This window comes from Talpa europaea (genome assembly GCF_964194135.1).
Source record: "Talpa europaea genome assembly, chromosome: 8".
In the NCBI taxonomy this organism is placed as follows: Eukaryota; Metazoa; Chordata; class Mammalia; order Eulipotyphla; family Talpidae; genus Talpa; species Talpa europaea.
Window position 1 is genome coordinate 20,443,223 of NC_140075.1, and position 20,296 is coordinate 20,463,518.

General features: G+C 48.4%; 1 protein-coding gene across 1 annotated transcript in view; it reads left to right on the forward strand.

The window, feature by feature from the left end:
* LOC311175202 (upstream stimulatory factor 2-like) overlaps positions 1-12,704 on the forward strand; it is a gene marked incomplete at both ends in the record, with an annotated part of 58,494 nt that extends 45,790 nt beyond the window's left edge. The window contains 4 exons of the mRNA XM_084240115.1: positions 1,963-2,232; positions 2,876-3,016; positions 9,238-9,327; positions 12,696-12,704. Of these exons, the coding sequence (XP_084096241.1) occupies positions 1,963-2,232; positions 2,876-3,016; positions 9,238-9,327; positions 12,696-12,704 (510 nt within the window). The remainder of the gene's footprint in view (positions 1-1,962; positions 2,233-2,875; positions 3,017-9,237; positions 9,328-12,695) is intronic.
* Positions 12,705-20,296: the final 7,592 nt, after the last annotated feature.

A 20,296-nucleotide genomic window follows, 5' to 3' on the forward strand; every position in this document is an offset into this window, starting at 1 on the left:
CAGTTTGCAGCCGTGTGGCTGAAGACTGGTGACGACCCAGCATGTGGCTCCTGTGAGCAAATGATCGTAAGGTCAGTGCCTGAAAGCAAGAGAAATTTGTTCTCCCATAGTCACAAATTCTCGGAAGACTCGGCTCACTTCTGACTCTGTCCCTCCAGAGACTGAATCAGGTCCCACAAGATAAGGACTCAGTCTTCTAAGACAGCCTCCGCCTCGGGTGCTGGGGGTAAGCCCCGGGGGTTGGCTCTGCCTCTTCTACAGCCAGAGCTTCCCCAGACCCCTCCTCAGGCTTCGTGTATTCCACGCGAGTCCAATAATCTGTGCTTCTGACCGACTGAGTGTCCCTCAGAGGTTCCCAGGCCCCCGCCGCAGGTTTGATTAAGTTGCTGGAAGAGTCCACAGGACTCAGGAGTCCTGAGCTCACTGGATCCCCAGTTTTTTACAGAGGGTATTAAAGGATATCAATCAACAACTGGAGGAAAGAAATGCACAGCGTAAGATGGGGGGAAGGAGGGGGCTTCCGTGCCCTCTCTATGTGTGCTGCTCTCCCCAAAATCTTCACATGTTCACCCGCCCAGCTTTCCAAAGCCCCTTCCTCCTGGGCTTTATGACACAGGCACCAGCGACTAAACCTTTGGTCTTAGAGCTTACCCGCTGGCCCTCTCCTCTCCCTGGAATTCAGCGTGACATGTAAAGTCCTACCCTCTAAGCTTGGGGGGCTTCCCGACAACTCACCCACCCACCCCCTAGGCTACCATTCCAAAAGTTATCCTCGTTTTAACCAGAGACACCTTTAACACTCAACACTTCAGAATTCCCACAGCGGCCTGAGGGATCGCAACAATGGATGAAGACCAAAATGTATGAGGAATATATTTGGTCATCTGATTGCAGGATCAAACTATGTTTGGTTTTCTTCAGATTTGACGAGATCACCAGGCAGTAACTAGAGAGAGAAGACAAAGGAAGGACTGAGCCCAGGGCACGATTGCGTTGTGGATTTGGGACATGAGGCAGAACTGAAGATGTGGTGAAGAAAGAATAGCTGGTCAGAGAGGAGAAAGTCTCATCCTGGAGTTGGGGTCCCCGGTCCTGGGGTCTGGGCTGTGGGCAGTGGGACTCTGGGGCGTCTCTCGTGGCCGGCCCTTTCTATGTCAGTTATCTGTAGCTCCATTGCAAACTACACCGAAGCTGAGGGGCTTCGAACAACCATGTGGATCACAGTTCTGTGGTGGTAGGTATGGCTGGGCTCCGCCTGGCTGTTCTTCTGCTGTGCCCTGGGCTCTGCCTGCCTCGTGGTGTTCCCCTGAGCGTTGGCTGGTCCCTGACAACACCAGCCGGCTGGCTGTCCTTCCTCCAGTCTGTCTTATGGCCGGCTAGCGCAGACTGTTCTTAGGGTGACTGAACAGGGTTCCAAGAGAAAGGGAGGGAGAACAGGGGGTGGGTGGGTGATTGAGCAAGAGAGAGAAGCTCTTGAGGTCTAGGCTTGAACCTGGCCCAGCACAGCTTCTACTCTGGTTGAATAACTAAATTATAGTCTTAAGGCCAAACCAGACTTGCAGGAAAGAGGACATACACCCTGTTTCTTTCTCTTATTTTTTTTAAATTGCAGTAAGATTGGTTTACAACATTATATGAAATTTGGGGGGACAGCTTCACACGTCAGATGCATGTCACACACCCACCATAACCAGGGAGCCCTCCCCCTCTGCTGCCCTGCCCACTGGTAGCCTCAGCCCTGCGGTCATGTTTCTCAGCTTTGTTTTGGGAAACTTCATTTTTTAACGGGAATCACTGTGACGTCACCATGCAGAGGGTGGAAGGGCTGTGACGGCTGTCTCCATCCACCACACCACCTCCCTGCTGACCCCAGACTGTGGAGAGCTCTGTTCCTGCTCCTCAAGCTCTGTCCTGACGTGCCAGCCAGCTGGCTGCCAGTCAGGCCTCATATGTGCCATTCAGGATGGGTCCCAAGGCTGCTGGGCCCCCCAGGGTCTCTGTTCCCTCTCTGCGGGTGGCAATCTCACCACCTTCGACGGGGCCCAAAACGTGATCAGCTCCCCCAACGTCTATGAGCTCTCTGTCCGCTGCCCAGGATTCCACGGGGCCATCCCCTGGTACCGCGTCCTTGTTGACATCCCCATCTGCAGCGGCAAAGTTGGCGCAGCACGCCAGGTCCACATCTTCTTCCAAGATGGGCTGGTGACTGTGAATCTGAACAAGGGCGTGTGGGTAAGCCTGGGCAATCGGGGCCATCTCCCTGGGCCCGCTGCTGCTTGTGTGATCCCTACACTGCTTCTGGCTGGCTGTGTCCTTTCTCCAGATCGCTGCTGTTGGGTCATCTCTGGATGTAAATTTGTCTCAGTAGTTCAGATTGGGTCCCTCGTTCTGGCTGAGTCCACGATTTATGATCGAGAAACAGTAATTTTATCATGTGGTTATTGCACTTGCTAGGGCACTACTTGTATTCAGGCATTGTAAAAACAAGGGAGAAGGTTGCTTTCATTTAGGAACAGTTAATTATAGGACATGCTCAGGGTTCTTTTATTTTGAAAACAACCAGACAGGATGATGCTGGGCTTTCACTGCTTGTTTGCTTATCTACCTGGCACAGAGTGCACCCCCAGCCTGGCCTCAGGTGATGTGTGTGTGCCTGTCTGTGCAGTCAAGCTGACCCCTGTACCCATCCATCCAGAGCTCCACTCTACTATTTTACGTATTCATCTCTCCATAGTGTGCAGCCATCCAGGTCTTCATCTTTTTCAGCACCTGCTTCTGTGCTTTTGCTTCTTGAACTTATTATCTTGGTTGAGGGCTCCATTCTCCAGCCATCTGTGGCTCTGACCTCACCTCTGTATTCCTCCCCCACCACCAGGTGAATGGTCTCCGAGTGGATCTCCCAGCTAAGATGTTAGCATCTGTGTCCGTGAGTCGGAATCCCGATGGCTCTGTGCTGGTCAAGCAGAAGGCAGGGGTCCAGGTGCAGCTTTGGCCCAATGGGCAGCTGACTGTGATGGTCAGCAGTGACCATGCCAGGATGCTGTGTGGGGCCTGTGGAAACTTCGATGGAGTCGAGGTCAATGATGGGCACAACTCCCAAGGGAAGACATCGATGGAAAGGTGGAGAGCAAAGGATTTCTCCCCATGGTAAGGGGTGTAGCTCAGAAGCCAGGCCTCTTAGGACAGGGTAACCCGAGTCCTCATGGGAGGGCGTAGTTGGGGTGGATGCTAAGCGGATGAGAGAGGCTAGGTGCTAAGTGTCTATCTCTCACAGTTCTGCCTGATCAGCCATTGCCTGGGGATGAGGACTTCAGGACCTGATTGCCTCGGACATTGCAATGATTGAAGGAGGTGCTGTGTCATTATGGTCCTCTTCCATGTTCTGCCCCTCTGCTGAGTCACTATGATTGACTGTGAGGGCAATAAATAAATATCTTAAGCTGAGCTGATGTGTCTCTTGCCTACTCATCCCTGACCTTCCTCCCCCCGTGCCTGGGGAATCTGACACATGATGAACATTTGTTGGGGATGACAGGGTGGATGGATGGATGGATGGATGGATGGATTCTAAGAGGGTGAGTGGGGAAATGGAAGTAAGGGAAATGGATGGCTAGAAGAATGGGTGGATGAGAAGATAAATGATTGGATGAAGGAAAGGAATGAAAAATGGAAAGAGATCAATAGATTATGGCTTAATTATTTTTATGGTCCTAGCAAGTTAATTTCTCTGTCACCAGTTTCATATGTCTCAGGCCGTTTGGGCAGCTATAACAAAATGCCACGGGCTAGGTGGCTTATGAACAACAGAAATTTATTTCTCAAGTTCTGGAGGCTGGGAAGTCCCAGGCACCAGCAGAATTGGTATCTTGCAAGAACCCGCTTCCTGGTTCCCTCTTCCCACTGTGTCCTCACATGGTCGAAGTTTGAGGGAGTTCTCCAGAGCCACCACTAAGGGTTCCACCCTCGACCTAATCACCTCCCAAAGGCCCCACCTCCAAATGTCATGACACATAAAGTGTCCTATGTAAGGTGGACTTCCTTCTGTTACCCTCTGTCCCAAATCCTTCCTTCCTAGCATTTATTATACTTACATTTATTTATCTTTAGTACCAAATAGAAGTAACTAAGGGACAAAGATTATATCAACCAGTTTATGCCTGGGCCCTGGTACACAGTAGGTACTTAGTACATATTCGGTGAATAAATGATCCACAGCAAATCTGGAGGAAGGATTTAAAAAATAGCATATAAAGGATAAATGTCCACAAAAATGCAAACAACTCCTTAAAGTCAATAAGAAAAATATAATTAGAAAAATACAGATGATATAAACAGGCAATTGACAGAAAAAGCCACATATTTTGAGTGCATACAATATGTCAGGTTATTCATATATATACAGTATTTCTTTTTTTTAAAGATTTATTTATTTTTTTTATACAAGAACCGGGGTACAGGCCAGATGTGAGGGAGGGTGAGAGGATTCACCAGAGACAGAGCGGGGAACAGAACAGGCAGACTGATGAAATACACTGCTGAGGGGAGCAGCAGGCGAGGCAGGAGAGGTCTGCTGCACCATGTGGGACCCTCGCCAGCCAGCCAGGATCGAATTGGCACTGCAGAGGCTGTGGACAGCTTCACAGCACAACGCTCAGCCACCTGTGTTACCAGAAAATGCAAACTGAATGCGAGCCGAGAGGAGGACTCCACTCTAGTAGACAGGAAAGAAAAAGGAGAGGCTTAGAGGGCGTAGAGGAGACTTTAGAGCATTAACTAGTACTAGCGAAGGAGGGCACCGGGCACAGCCTGGATTATGAGGGCTCTGGCACAAATGAAGGGAAGCCAGAAGGTTTTTTTTTTTTTTTAAGATTCATTTATTTATGCAAGAGCTGGGGTACAGGCCAGAGGCGCGGGAGGATGAGAGAATTCACCAGAGACAGAGCAGGGAGTAGAACAGCAGATGGACAGAAAACAATGCTGAGGGGAGCAGCAGGGGAGACAGGTAGGTCTGCCGCACCATGTGGGTATCTCCCTGGCCGGCCAGGAATCGAACCCGGCCTGTAGAGGCTGCGGACAGCTTCACAGCGCTGCGCACAACCCCCTGCGCCACCAGTGCGGGGGGGGGGGGGGGGCGGCGCCTGGGGCGCGGTGGGGGGGAGGGGCAGGCGGGACGCAACCCGCACCTGCCTGCGTTGGGCATGCTAATTCGGGGCCTCCCTGGTGGCGCTAGGGGTTAAGAGGCAGCCTGGGAGCAGACGGCAGCCGCTGCAGCCCAAGTTCGGGCCGGCCAGGGAGCTCCCCACAGGGCGCGGCGGACCTCGCCTGTCTCCCCGCTGCTCCCCTCGGCAGTGTATTTCAGTCCGTCTGCCTGTTCTGCTCCCCGCTCTGTCTCTGGTGAATCCTCTCACAGCCCCCCACACCTCTGGCCTGGTCCCCAGCTCTTGTGTGCATAAATAAATATAAAAAAAATAAGTCGGGACCAGTTTGCAGGCATGAGTGAGAGCAAATGAAGGAGACAGACACATGTGGAAGCTCTTGGTGAGGGGAAAGAAAGGAGAGGCACGCAAAGGAATCATATTGAAGGTTTTGACTTGAAACTCCTCTTTCTATTTACTGTCGTAAGTTAGTGTTCTGAGAACCCACCCCTGTGGGTTGGCTGGAAATGGCGTGCGCCCCTTTCTCCAAGTGCAGAAGTGCAGTGAATGTTGTCCTTAAAACATGCAGGGTAAGATTCCTTGGATGAAGAAGAAAAAGTCTCCAGGCTTTCCATGTTATTATCATGTTAACATGTTCTTGTCTATGTTGCCAGTTCTTGGTTATGAAGGAATATGGGTGTGTGTATAGTTTTTCTTTCCCAGGCTGGGCAGGGAGCGAAGGAGCAGTGCAGAATTGGGGTTTCGTGTTCATATTTTATGAAAACCATAATTCTCCCCCTTAGTACTTAATTTTTTTCATTCTCACGGTGTGTACAGGGTATTTCCATGTACGGCCTTGTCATAGTTCAAGCAGCCCCTTGACTTGCATAGGAAGGTTCTTTTTTGCCATTTAAGTAATCCTAAAACCAGTCACCAAACGTTGATTATATGGATAAACTTTTAGCTCCCCAAAGGCAGCATCTGTAGAAGGAAGCGTATGCAGCGCTTTTGCTCACTTCTGCAAACTCCCACCAGGGCTGATGCTTTCTAATTTGAGAAGTTAAAGATGCTGTGTTATTGTTTGTAAGCTTGCTAGTATTGAGAGATGCTGGCTAGTATTGAGAGATGTTGGTTTCTTGTCTGTGTTCCTTGCTCATTTTTTAACCAAGGTATTTGTCTTTTGCATTGTTGGATCTTTTCTTGTATTGAAAGTATTAAATGGAGGCAAAGAGCAGAACATTTGGGAAGGTGGCATCACACAAGGCCAGAAACGGGAGGTGGGGGTAGAGACGGTTAACACAGTCGTTAAACAAGCCGTCAACAAGTAACATGTCTGGAGGAGGCTGCTGCCCTGCAGAGGAGAGAGTTGGTGAAAAGAGGCACCTGCATAGTCACAGGTGGGCAGTGGGAGTGCTGCCCCCGAGCCTGCGCAGAGACTGCACTGACGTAGTCTCTTATTGGGAGGGGTCACTCCTTGTGAGCCTTTGGTTTAGTTGCTGATTTTGGGTAACTGCAGAATCTGAAAGGGACCGAAGATTCCACTTTGGGCTCAGTCTCCATATCTTTACCTTTGGGCCTGAGCTCTAGACACTCCCTACAGCAGCCGGATTCCTGCTTGGGTCTTATGCTATGTAATCTAGGCGTTGGTGCCTAAGGGTCTTGGTTTCCCACCTCCTTGTGAGAGCCAGGTTTCTGCTCTTGTGGCACCTCCTTTTCAGTATTTTTCTATTCCTGTCTTCCATCAATACAAGAAACAGGGTACAGGCCAGAGGTGCAGGAGGGTGAGAGGACCCACCAGAGACGGAGTTGGGGAACAGAACAGGCAGATTGACTGAAATACACTGCTGAGGGGAGTAGTGGGTGAGGCAGGAGAGGTCTGCTGCACCATGTGGGTATCTCCGCAGCTGGCCGGGATCGAACCCACACTGCAGAGGCTGCGGACAGCTTCACAGCACTGCGCTCAACCGCCTGCGCCACCAAGGAGGCCCTACTTTGTGTTTTTGACTGATTTATACGACTTACCATTCACTTGAGACATAGGCAAAGCAAAAGAAAGCAAACAGCTATATGATGGGTATTATGATGCACGCCCTCAAGCTGTTCCTTCTCTAGCCCAGAGCCTGCCTTACTGCACCCTAGACTCTAGAAAGCAAAAAAAAAAACTAGATTTCCCAGATTCCCCTGGAGTCCTGTTGTGCATATGACTTGACTTTGGCTAAGCAGAGGATTGTTGGAGATTTGAAAGAGGAAAGTCGGGGAGGGGGAAATGGTGGACTGGGTGGGATTTGGGGTTTCTGCATTTCTCTAAGCTGCTGGTGCTAATTTACTGAGGGTTATGTCAGGTGTGGTGAGCATCCGTTTTTTTTGTGACTTGAACCGCAGCTGAGGGGGAGGGTCCTGGAGCTGGCTGTGATTGCTCCCTGGTTTTTGTAGCTCTTGGTAACTTCTGCCATTTTTCTCTGTGTGATATTGTCTTGTGTAAAAAACACGGTCATTCACATGACCAGACTTTATTTCTTACATATATTTGGTTTTCACTCATAGTTCCTGAAAGCCTTGGGTTTCTTATTTTCCTTCGTGTTGGGAGCAGTGAATGTGTCTTCTGTTACGTGAAGGCGGTGACTTTGGAGGTGCCTTCGCACGGTGGCTGGCGCCCGGAGAACCAGCCTCTGGAATAGAGGGCTACGCTTTCAGTCCCACCCCAGACCGCCAGGCTGGAGAGAGGGCCTAGAGATTCAGTCGGCCACCAAAGGCCAGTGATTTGCTTGATCTGAACTATGTTTGGAAGCCTCCACAAAACCCCCAAAAGGATGGGGTTCGGAGAGCTGCCAGGTGGTGGGAGAATGGCATGTCTGGAGAGGTGAGGAAGGCCCTCGCCCGTCTCCCATCTTGACCTAGGCCGGTCTTTCCTCGCCTGTGCCAGATCCTTCCCTAACACACCTGTGCTTGAGCAAGTAAATTGGTTTCGTGAGTTCTGTGAGCTGCTCTAGCAAATTAATGAAACCTGTGGCTGGAATCGTGTGCATTGTTAAGGACAGGGAGAGGGGCACCCCAAAACTCCCACACCTGCCCACTCTAAATAGGCTCTGCCGTCGGCCGCATCAAGACAGAACATTCTCTAGTGCCTAAGACTGTTGTGGCAAAGGTCCATAAGGGAAGCAGGCGGCACTCAGAGCCGGCGGGCCCAGAGGCGCTCTCTCTCTAAAGTCAGAGCTGAGCAGGTAGGGAACAGAGGATTTATTGCCTCAGCAGGGGCACATTCGCACTTTGAAGCAAGCAGGGAGTACAGAAGCTGGAGATTCCTGAGTAGTTATCAGGGGTGCACAAGTCAGGTGTGACGGCCTGCGGTTCATCAGTTTCTCCCTGGAACTTTCGTTCTACATTTAGGCTCTGTCTCAACATAACCAGTTAATTAACAGGTCAGCCTGATATTTCCTTGTTCAAGACCTTCAAAGGAAAGGAACTTTAATATAATTAGTGTGCAGTACAAAAGGGGGATGAAAGAGGATGAATACAGTTTCCCAACCAAGCACCCAAACTTACCCAGCCCCGCGGGGGTACATGCGCAGCCAACAGGGTTGGCTCAAAGCGGGGCTACTGAGGCCCAAGAGCCTGCCATAGTCTAAAGCACCTGGAGGGGGCCCAAAGGACCAGGGCAGAAACAGCCGACGGGTGTCCTTCTTGACAGCACTCCTTTGAAGCATGATTTAATCGCGTCCTGTGTCCGTTTTGTTCCCTCTGGCAACAGTAAATGCTTGCGATGAAGCACGCCAGCGTGTGTACCAGGGCGCATGTTATGTTGCATCCGTGCTGCCTCATTTCCTGCAGCAGACTCTGGAAACCAGGTCCCAGGCTGACTGTCTCACCCGACAGCCTTGGCAGGTGGCCGTGGGGCTTTGGAGTTGATGGCGACTACGTCTGCTCCAAAAGCAGCTTGGCAGCTGCAAATAGTCACACCGCAACTGCTCGGCAAGGATGGGCCAGCAGTCATGGGGTTTAGACCGCGTTTCCCGCTCAAAGGCTCAGATCGCAGCCCACACCAGTGCTGAAGCCTCTGCTTTTTGCTGTGTCATTTCTAGGGGTTTGTTTACGCTCTTATCAGCTGGAGGGAGTCAACTGGCTGACCCAGCGCTTCCACGGCCAGAATGGCTGCATCCTGGGAGACGAGATGGGCCTGGGGAAGACCTGCCAGGTAGGTTGCTGCGGCGTGACTGCCACTGAGATGCCTTGTGACTCGTCTCTGTCTTTGGTGCTGTTAGCATGTGTTTTTGATACTAGCGAAGCGGTGGGCGTTGTTAATTTAGCCCTTGAAACACCACAGGGTCTTGTCCCACGAAGCCGTATAAAGGAATTCACAGGCTCTTTAGATAAGTAAGCAGGGAGAAGCATACTTTGTTCAGGAAAGTAAAGAACAGTTTACTTAAAGGAAGAAAGCAAGGACTCCCAGGGTGCTGCACCCGGAGCGGCAAAGGAGATTGTATGGGCCCGTGTCCCGGGGATACTTAAACCCTGTTTTCTCTCTTCTAAAATCTCCTCATCCTACTTTGTGACTGGCTCCTTCCTGTGCCGGTACATCCTCCGGGCAGACACGCCCATTTTCCCAGCTCTTAGTTTCTCCTTTTACCTCCCCTGTCCAAGGTCTCCTAGAACTTACTGCCCTGCTAGTGGCCTGGGTTTCTGGCCTCGTCTCTGCAGCATGTGCACTCAGCGCCCCTGAGAACTGAGCACTGCCTCGGAGGAGGCTTTAGACATGGGGGTGATCTCAGACCATTCTCTAGTTACATGGATCGTCTCCCCACGGGGGTGTGCCTAGCGCTCACAATTGTTTACAGTATTAAATAAGGGAACCTCCCATCTAGGCCCTGGCATGTATGATCTCAGCACAAGGGCAGTGTTTTTCTCGACACAAAGCAAATCTACCTGTCCCAGATCAAACTGACCACCCTCCTTAGCAGCTATGGGTCACTTCTGATTAGCCTGCCTTCCTCGGTGGGTGGTCAGGCTGCTTCCTATTTCTCTGCCATGCTAGAGAAATGCCGAAGAAGCACCCTGTGTTTCCAGAATGCCCCGACCATCTAAAATGAGGGTGCAGCCTGGACCCTTGCAGAAGCAGGGTCGGCTGCCTCGGGCACTGAGACAGGTATGTGTGAGGCTGCTACTGACGGGCAACATCCTCGACCAGGCTGGCAGATGATGTGGGTCGACTCAAAGCCCAGACACAGCCCTTGGGCTATCCCACGAGACCTACTAGAGAAAGGCAGCGCGGTCTGGGTGTACCACAGAGACAGCCTATCCAATCCAAACCTGGGCGCCCCATCTCTAGGTCCTGGGAGGGTTTTGCCATAACCGGGCTGAGAGGCCCCTGGGCCCTGTGCTTCAGATGCTGGCATCACCCTACTTCATTCAGGGTAGCAAGTTCTTTTTTATTTTTAAATATGCATTCAAGAGCTGGGGTGTAGGCCAGAGGTGTTGGGGGTGAAAGAATTTACCAGAGACAGTGTGGAGCAGAACAGGTTGATAGACTGAAACACACTGCTGAGGGGAGTAGCAGGGTGACAGGAGAGGTCTGCTGCATGTGGGTCAGCTCCCTGGCCGGGGATTGAACTCATGCTGCAGTGGCTGCGGACAGCTTCATAGTGCTGAGTCTTAACCCTGCACCACCAGGGAGGCCCAGGGCAGCAAATTCTGCTTGTTCTTTGCCTTTTCCCAGGTGTTTATATAGCTCTACTTTAAGTGCCCTAAAAATATTATCACTCCACATTCAGCTTGCTAAAACACTGAGAATCTTTACTTCCGTGTTCATGAAGGATGTTGGTCTATAGTTTCCATTTCTTGTACCGTCTCTCTCTGGTCTCGGTGTTGTGGCGAAGCTGGTCTCATGGAATGGCTGAGGAGAGGCCACCATTTGGAGCAATAGTGGCCTCTTGGGATGAGAGGCAAAAGGGACTCCACTCTGCTCCCTATAACCCCCATGTAGGTTACTATGAAAGCCAGGTTCAGACTGACTCCTGCCCCTGATGCAAGCAAGCATTGACAAACTGCCACAAAAATGGTCACACCAGGACACAATGTGTCACACCCATTCTGTAAACTTGGGTCACCTCAGTGGTCTGCCTTTTTAGGTGTTTTAAACCCATTTGCAAGAAAGGAAGGTGTCACACAAGATTGATGTTTACAACTTTCAAGCCTTGGACACAGGCTGCAAGAACTCTCCAGAGCACTGGCTGCCCCAGGGCCAGTTCAGCACCAAGCTGAACTCTGTTTGGACTCTAGATTCTTCTCGCTGCTCACATGGTATGGAGATGGTTTATCACCACAGGCCAATCTCCCCACATTGAACACATAATCCATCAATGGAAAGTAATGTTTTTCTTCTGGAATATTATTAACAAAAGCCTCTGGTTTTTTGATTGTAGGTAAACATAGTCAGAGCCTGGTAGCAGACACTGTGGAGTGTGCCGTTGGAATAATATCTCTAATACTAGCTGATCACCTCTGGGTGTATCTTTCCAGGCAGAGCCACTGAATGCCTCTAACGTGTACTAGTCCACATGTTCATATCTAATGCAGGTTTCCCCTGCTATCCAAAAGTAGAGCATTCCTATGAAACCTTTAGTATGGTGTAAAGCTAAGAAGAAATTATCATTAATTGACATGGAAAATTTTGAGATTTCCAGTCTCAAAAATAATCTGCTAAATAATAGCAACATATAAAACCTGAAAGAACATAAAGTAAGAGCAGAAAGGATGTGATAAACTGTGGATAAAGGATAAACTGTGCATAGGAAGCAGCTCCTGGAAAAGGAGCTTGGCGACCCATTCTTACTGTGCTGGTGCCGCTGCCTCTAGGACAAAGGCTGCTGCAACACAAACGCTGAATGCTATTCTCACTTTTGACCTTTTGGTGTAAAGATGAAAATCCTCCTTGGATTTCTTTCAGTTATTGAAAACGGGTTCTAAAGTAAGTCTTTCATAAAAGCAAAGTGGTATAACATGAACTTCCAAAAAGCAGGGGGTACCTGTAATCTGGGCTGAAGTATTTTAAAATATATCAAAGACCTTAAAAAAGGGTTGCTGCATAATGGATGCAAAATTGCCAATTCATAAGAAGGAAGGAGGGAGGCAGGAGAGAAGCCACCTCCCTTCCACCTGGTCCTCCCATTACTACAGGGAATGATCTTCTTGCCACTGCATTACCCTTGGACAGCAGGGTAAGGTTATTCCTCCTAAATAAAACTGCCCTCGCCACAAAACCATCTTGATCTCCCTTTAGCTTCCCATCCCAGACGCTGCACATTCTGACACGCCCTATCTTTCCCACTCAGCTTCCCACCACCACTCATCGAAGCTCTCGCTGGTATCCTTTCCTTTGCCTGGATGCCTGCCCCACTCCCATGCAAGAAATCTGCCTACCCATTAGATGCTGTCTCCTCCAGGGAGGCTTCCCTGACCACACAGCCAAGGCGGTGTTGAGAACACAGGGTCTAGGGGAGATATCCTGGAATTCATCCCGGGTTGTGACACTTCCCTCTCTGACCGTCAATTTCCTCCTCCTTTTAGCTGTGCTAAACGTGCCCAATCCACAGACTCACTGGGGGTCCTTAGGCGATGACACACAGGAAACATCTAGCACAGTAGAAACTGAAAGTGCCGGGGACATGCTGCGTATCACTCAAAACAAAGCCGTAGTGAGTTCCTATTCCTTTCCTACCTGGGGAATTATTGCCGCGGGCCTGTGTTCCCCACCCCTCTCTCAACAGTTGATTTCTTTGTCATCTTATTGATGTGCAGCTTCTCAACTCAGAAGGAAATCAGAAATGAAATATGTAATTATAAACAAAAATAGCCCCAATGGAAATCAGCTTTCCTCTCTTTTTATGACCTATCCAATAAAAATACAAACTTTGAAAGTTTTCCAACGCTCACTTCCAAAAAGTGACTTTCTTCTTGAGCAGCCTGAGGCAGTACAGTGCAGTGTTTAGGCCACTGCTGTTGGAAGCAGGCTGCCTGCATGCAGACCCAGCACTTCACTGCATGTACCTCTGTTTTCTCATCTGTAAACCAGAGATAATAATAGAAAAGTTTTTTTTATTTGTACAAGTGCTGGGGTACAGGCAAGATGTGTGGGAGGGTGAGAGGATTCACCAGAGAAAGAGCAGGGAGCAGAACAGGCAGACTGACAAAATACTCCGCTGAAGGGAGCAGCGGGTGACACAGGAGAGGTCTGCTGCGCCATGTGGGAATCTCGCCCAGCCGGCCAGGATCAAACCTGTGCTACAGAGGCTGAGAACAGCCTCACAGTGCAGCGTTCAACTGTCTGTGCCACCAGGGAGGCCCAATAATAGAAAAGTTTTAACTGAGACAGTGAGTGCTTGTGATTCTCTAAGGAGAGTGAATGGCCAGAGCAACATGAGTTCTAATTCTAACCACTATTATTATCTATTATTATCTATTATCTGTAGCTAAGCCAAGTATAACACACAATGGTAGAGAAAGTTCTAGAGAAGGAGTTGGGGGCACCTAGGAGAAGTCTTCTCTTGGCCATCACCTTGTGTTCTGTAACAAGTCTTCAGTTTCATCTCTACTATAAGAAAACTGAAATAAATAATATGGAAAGCCTACCTTGGCCTAAAGGCCTATCTTCATAAGTGAAGGACTATGGGATGGCTGAGATTTTGCAGTACCCCAAGCTGACATGTTCTCCTGCCAGTGTCACGGATTCTGGAAGAAGACCCAAGACATCCGGGCAGAGACGAAAGACATTGCTACTCATGGCTCAGCAGGCAGCCTGGGCTTTGTTTTATCATGTGCTACAAGCAAAGCTGCCCAAAACTTCTGCAGAAAACATTATCTCCATCTTCCAAGGACGAGCATCCTTGAAAAGAGAATCTGGAACAAAAGCTATCAGTGCCTTTGCTCACGAGCCTTGCGGAAAGCCCAGGACCAGAAAGCCCAGGAACAGAGACCATGAGAACATGTCGGTTTTACCACGTCTCCTCTCAAGCTCTGCAATTCAGTGGAGCTCAATAGCTTGTCCTCAAATCTGTTCTTCTTAACACTTGTTGCTCTTCCTGTGACTCCTTTCTCCTGTTCATCTCCCCTCCCTGCCCACTGCCCCCACCTACATGCTCTGCTGCATCCTCTACCCTGAAATTCAGCATGAATGTCTCATGGTCTCTTCCCACCTGCCTTCCCACGCTGCCTTCTGAGGGCACAGCTCTGACGGTGCCCCGCTCCTGGCCGGAAACCATTGAGCCTCCCGCTGCCTCCACACTTACACTCTAACCCTGCCAGTCCTTGCAGGGACTTGTAGTGAATTATGACTACCTCCAGGAGAGGGAAGTTAGGTTCTGTTGCATTTTCCAGACCTTAGAAATAAGTCTATGTAGAATAAATTGCATAAGGGGGCTTCTACCTGCCCAGTCTTTAGACTTAACAGACGTAAGAGTCTGCTAAACATGGACTAAGCAAGAGGGAAAAAGCAATCAGGAACAAGCCATTAAATGGCAGATTCTTTTTATGGTTTTATTTAAGTTTGGGGGGACAGTGCAGGGATTTGGTTTCAGTCAAAATCAACCTCAGGCCCCCAACATGTAGGGATGTCCTCAGAAGGGTCAAGGGACCTGCACTTGGCACCCCCTTCGTCATGGCTGCTGGAGAGGAAAGAAGAGCTGTTCTGGGGTGCCCCTGTACCCAAAGAATTGAAACTCTACACTCTATGGGAAGGTGCCTAAATGTAGCATGCTTGCGCTGACACGTGTGAGCTGTACTTCGTGGTAATAGGACAGAGCATTTTAATTCAGGCCTGGTCTTTAAGAGAAATGCAAGACATGTGGAGTGCACGTTAGGGAAGCCCCGCCATTCCCTCCCAAGCACTCCTCCGCAGCTTCAAGAGGAATGACCTCGTGACCCCTGTTGATCCTGTTACCCAAGGTCAGCTCACGCATCATTAGTGTCCATTTCAAGTAACGAGGAACTTTCCCTTAAAGACCCAATATTCCTTTGCTGACCATATCGTGTGTTGCCAGAATCCTCTGGGCTTACTGAATTTCTCCAGCGTCTTTCAGATGTCCTGGGAATAATTTTAAGACATTAGACTTTTAAATTACAGCTTCAGGAGAAAGTGACTTGCATCTGGCTCCCCCAGCCCTCCTGACACCTAAAGCAACTTGACCTGTACTCCTGTTGCAGGCAGTCAGCTCCCCGCTGAGGAGGGATGACCAGGTCAGCTGCCCCCGCCACCCCCCACATCAAAGCCAAAAAAACAACAGAGGGTATATTGAAACAGGGAAGTGCGGAGTTGTCCCCATCCTGTGGGCTCTTGAGAACCCCCTGAATATCCCACTGAACTCTGTGTTCAGTGATACTGCCTCTGGCAGCTCAAAATCTGCAGGCTGGGAATATTTACACCATGGAAATGGGTGAATGCTGCAAATGTGGGCTTCTCTGCACCCACCCCACCTCCAGAGCCACTGAGCAGCTCACCACTGCTTATTTGACAACCAGCTTTCTCATCTCTGCTTCAACAGCACCAATAAATAGAAACCCAGACGACCGTGGGGTTTTTTGGGGGTTTCTTTTTACTTTTTTTTTTTGCTTTGCTGCTGATACAGTAAGACCTTCACAAATTCCAACAAATTAAAGAAGCATGACCTCTCCTGTTGAGAGCTCAGGCTGCCTTCCTTTTATCAGGCTCTGTCTTCTAGAACCATCTCTCATTTCATCCATTAAGGCACTTCCTAAGCTGTTCCCTTCAAAATGTGCAATAAAACAAACTGGTCTTTATTGCTGTCTCTCTCCAGGCCCCCTTGAAATTACATTTTCCAGTCTATAGCAATCTCCTCCGCCCCGAGGAAGCCGGTGAGGAGGGTCGGGTTTGATCAGGTTTCACTCTGTATTTTCATTTGCAGTCTTGCATGGACTCACATTCAAGAATGACTTTGCTTTACTTCTGCAAAAAAAAAAATCTTCAAGTGTCTGTGTGTGTTACATGGAGGCTGAGCCTTTCAGGAGGCTGAGCCTTTCCACGCAACCTGAGAGCCACGGCTGCAGCATCTCTTCCAGACCAGGCAGGCACTGTGTTGTGCATATTAACACCAAACAAGCTTCTATGGGCCCTAAAGCTCATTGCCTGTGCCGGACACGATGAGGCGTGTCTCCTTTCTCACCAGGGAGAAACAGAAGAACCAACGAATGAACAGGCAGGAAGTCTCACCAACATTAGTGCCCTGATCGCCCCTTCCAGAAAGCCTCAGTTCCACAACCAGCGAGTTCAGACCTGTTGGGAGACCATTTCATTTCTAAGTGACTTACCAGGAGGCAGGAGGTCTCTTTTTGCCTGTTGCAAACTGGAGCTCAGCGTTCCACCTCTCTTAAGAAGCCAGCGGCCCAGCCCCTGGCTGCTTGCTCCAGGTCCTCGCTGTGTGGCCCAATCAGCAGGTATTACCTCATCAAGGTTTGAGCACACAGCCATGTAAGAGGCACCTGATGACCAAACATCATCGCAGCCCAGAGGAATGGAGTTAAGCAGATAGCCTTTGGACACTGTGACAGGCAGTGGGGTAGAGAGAAGGAGAGACTTAGGAGCCTCAAGTCATACGACTAAGTATCACCTCCTCCAGCTCCAGGGGCGACCCACCCCTTAGGAAAGATACCCCTGGGGAGAATTAACTATTTAAATCCTAGCAGGGAGGAAATGGACTGTGCCCTCCAGCTCCATGGAGGTGCCCTCCCCTGTGCGCTGGGATGTGAGGGAAACCCTAGGACCACCTTCTTCAACACTGCCCAGCCAGCAGGTGGTGGATCCAGCCGGCCTTGACCTTCTTTCCAACCAATTAGCAACCGCGGTGGTAGCCTGGATAGAGAGGAAGTGGAGTAGCTGGGGCCAGTGTGTGCACACAGGTGTGTGTGTAGACGTATGTAAGCATGCAAGCTGGCGTGCTGAGGCTAGGAGCACATGGACAAGCATGATCCACGAGCAGCTGAGCTGATGGTTGGATAAAAAAGACAAAGGTCACTGCAGGTAAGCATGTTTCAATAACTGAATATTTAAATGACTGGTACAATCAGGCCCACAGTAATGTCAGGGGATGAGGCAACTGGTTCAGTTGTAAAAAGACTCTACAAGAAACCAGTTTAGTCTTTTGTTTTTCTTGGATCTTAGGAGATTTCTGTGTCTCTATTACTGTATAATTTCCCCTCCCCCACAGCCATATTCTATTCTACTAAAGCTGGTTTGATCAAGTTTTAGCTTTTTGATATCAAACAAGATCCTCACATGAGTTATAGCTGAGGGGTAAAGTGTTTGACTGCAATCAAATCCTATCCAGATAAATTATGGGGTAGCATATTAATTTTCTTTTTTGGTGTAAAAATAACTATAATCTTAGCAGCTGAAACTATCACCCTTTGATTACCATGGAGTTTCTGTTGTCAGAAGTCTGAACATGATGTAGTTGTATTTTCTGTTCAATGTCTTACCAGCCTGATATCAAGATGTTGGCTGGAGCTTCAGTTATCAATTAGGGTTGGAGTCCTCTGCTAAGTTTACTTATTGGTAGCGCAATTCAGTTCCTTGCAGCTGTAGGACTGAGGTTCCCATTATTTTGTTAGCTATTGGACAGTATGTGGTACAATTCTCAAAGTACGTACTTTGTTTTCGTCTAGGCATGACTCCCTGTTTTTCAGCCAGCCAGAGAGAAGTCTTTAAATGGGCTCATCTACTTACATCAGGCCCACCCATGATAATCTCCCTTTTGCCATAAAATGTAACAAACAGAGGAGTAATATCATATTTGCAGGTCCCACCTACAGTTAAATGGGAAAGGACTATACAGAGACAAGAGTCAGTGGGGCCATCTTAAAATTCTGCCTATCACAGGGCATATGGTGGTGAACATCTTCATATCTGATGACAGACCTGGTCTTTGACTTTGGGTGAGATGCTTTTATCTCTGGGTTCTGATTTTTCTCCCCTATAAAATGAAGGTGTTGTTATTGATAAGGTTAAGATTTCTATGCATACTGAGGAAACATATATGTGTCCATTGTCTCCTGGAAAACCCTAGAGGTTGTATTTGTTAAGTTGACTGGAGTAAGCCAACCTTCCCTTTGCTCTACCATATGAGATTCACCAAACCCTTTGATTCTATCTTGACTGCACATTTCTATCTTCACTTCACATTTTCCTGCACAGTCCTTTGAGAAGCAGGAATGTACGAACATCATTGTGTCCACATATTGATGCTCTAAGTCTGATGACACTTACCATGGTTAGGCATGTCTGGGGCCATTTTCTTTTTTAAAAAGTTACTGGCACAATTGTGTGTGATGCTGACATCCTGCTAGATTTCAGTCTCTTCCAGCTCTTCCAGGATGAGGTTAACTAAATTAAATCATAGTTAATATATTATTTCTTTGAATTATGGTTAATAATTAAAAAATCTAAATATCAGCACGATTTCCATTGAAATAATCAATAATTCATGGAACATCACATGACTTAGATTCCACACTTGATAGTGGATATTAGCTCAGGCTGAGGCCGACCAAGTCATTGTAGAAAGTACAATGTCATAAAGTACCAAGTAATAAAGTATAAAGTAGCATTTTTCACACTGGAGATTCAGGCAAGGTCACTTACCCTCACTCTGATAGTGAATGTCCCTATCTCTAAGAAGGAACTCCTCCCCAATACATACTTTGGGTGAAATAAAGTTTCCACTACTAACAAGCCCCTTAGGCTAACAAATCTCTAGCCTAATGGTATGGAATCCATCATGACAAGGTCACAGACACGAGAAGATCATGAGACAGAAGGACCTCATGGAAAAAAGAGCAGAGAAAGGACCCTAGCTCTTCAATTATGCTGGGTTAAAACTTTGAATAGAGCCTCCACCTGTTTCTTGGGGGCAGTACGAAGACCAAGTCTCTGATACTGACTCCCTCTATGATAAACTGCATACACTTTAATAAATTCTTGCTTGGTACCTGCAGAATTAGAGTTTCCATTATTTCTATTTTCTGGACAACTCAAGAACCCAAAAATTGGACACCCAGACTCTGGCATAGTATCTGGCACATGATAAACTTTCAGTAAACTTTTATTGTATGAAAGAACATGCCACTACACTTTCAATAAGATTTTATTTTCCTAGACTTTATTCTCCTGGGGAATTCTAATTCACTTAATAAATAATAGTTTAATTGAAATGAACTATAGGCAAACATTTTCTGTGGGGTACATAAAGAAGAAAACTCCTTGATGGCAGGGATCACTTTATCTTTTTATCTCTGTTTCACTAGTGCTTAGCAGAATACCAAGCACTTATGATAAATATACTTAATAAATATTTGTGAATAAAAGTGAGTTAGCAAGTGATTTAAAATCTGATATGTGTCTGAGTGTAGACGCCAGGGGCAGGGAGAGGTTACAAAATAGAATAATCTTAGACATTTTTGCAAAATCACAGCGAGACTTTCAGTAAACATTTTTCCTTTCCCCACCCAGCACACAAAAGAGCCTCTTTTGGAAACTGTCTAGACTAGGTGTCACTGAGGAAGGGGTAGCACTGTGAAAACATCATTTCCTCTTGGCTGTTTGGAAAAGGTTGATGGAAGGATGTGTAAAAGACAGAGATGAAGTGATTTGGTTGCCCTGGGGGAACTTTGAAGCTGGAGAATCCCTGGGGGAGGGACTTGCTCAGCAAGGATCCTTCCCTGCACCTGGTACTGGTTGCCTGGAGAAAGCACATTCCAAGACTGGACAGCCTCTGACACCCCACTGAGAACAAAGCCCCACAGGCTGGGGACACATGGTTCTGGTTATCTGGAACCTGGGTTTTTTAAGGAAAATATACTTCCTCTTTATAGGGGCCCTATTTCAGAAGACTCCTAGCCCTTCCTCCTCTAGGCACAACTCCTGTCCAGGTGGCACAGCACAGACTAGTTCCGGGGTTGTAGGAAAAGCACCTCTCTATAAGAAGTAGGACTGGGTTCTACTGCTGCCAGGTCTGCTGAAATGCTGGAGCATGTGGTGATTGCTGCAACCTTGTCTCTTCGAAATCCTGGGGTAATAGCCCCTGCCCAAGGCACCCTCTGTATCTGTGACATTGTTCAAAGAGCCTGTGTCTGAGAGTGGGGTTGGCAGATGTGGCTAGAAC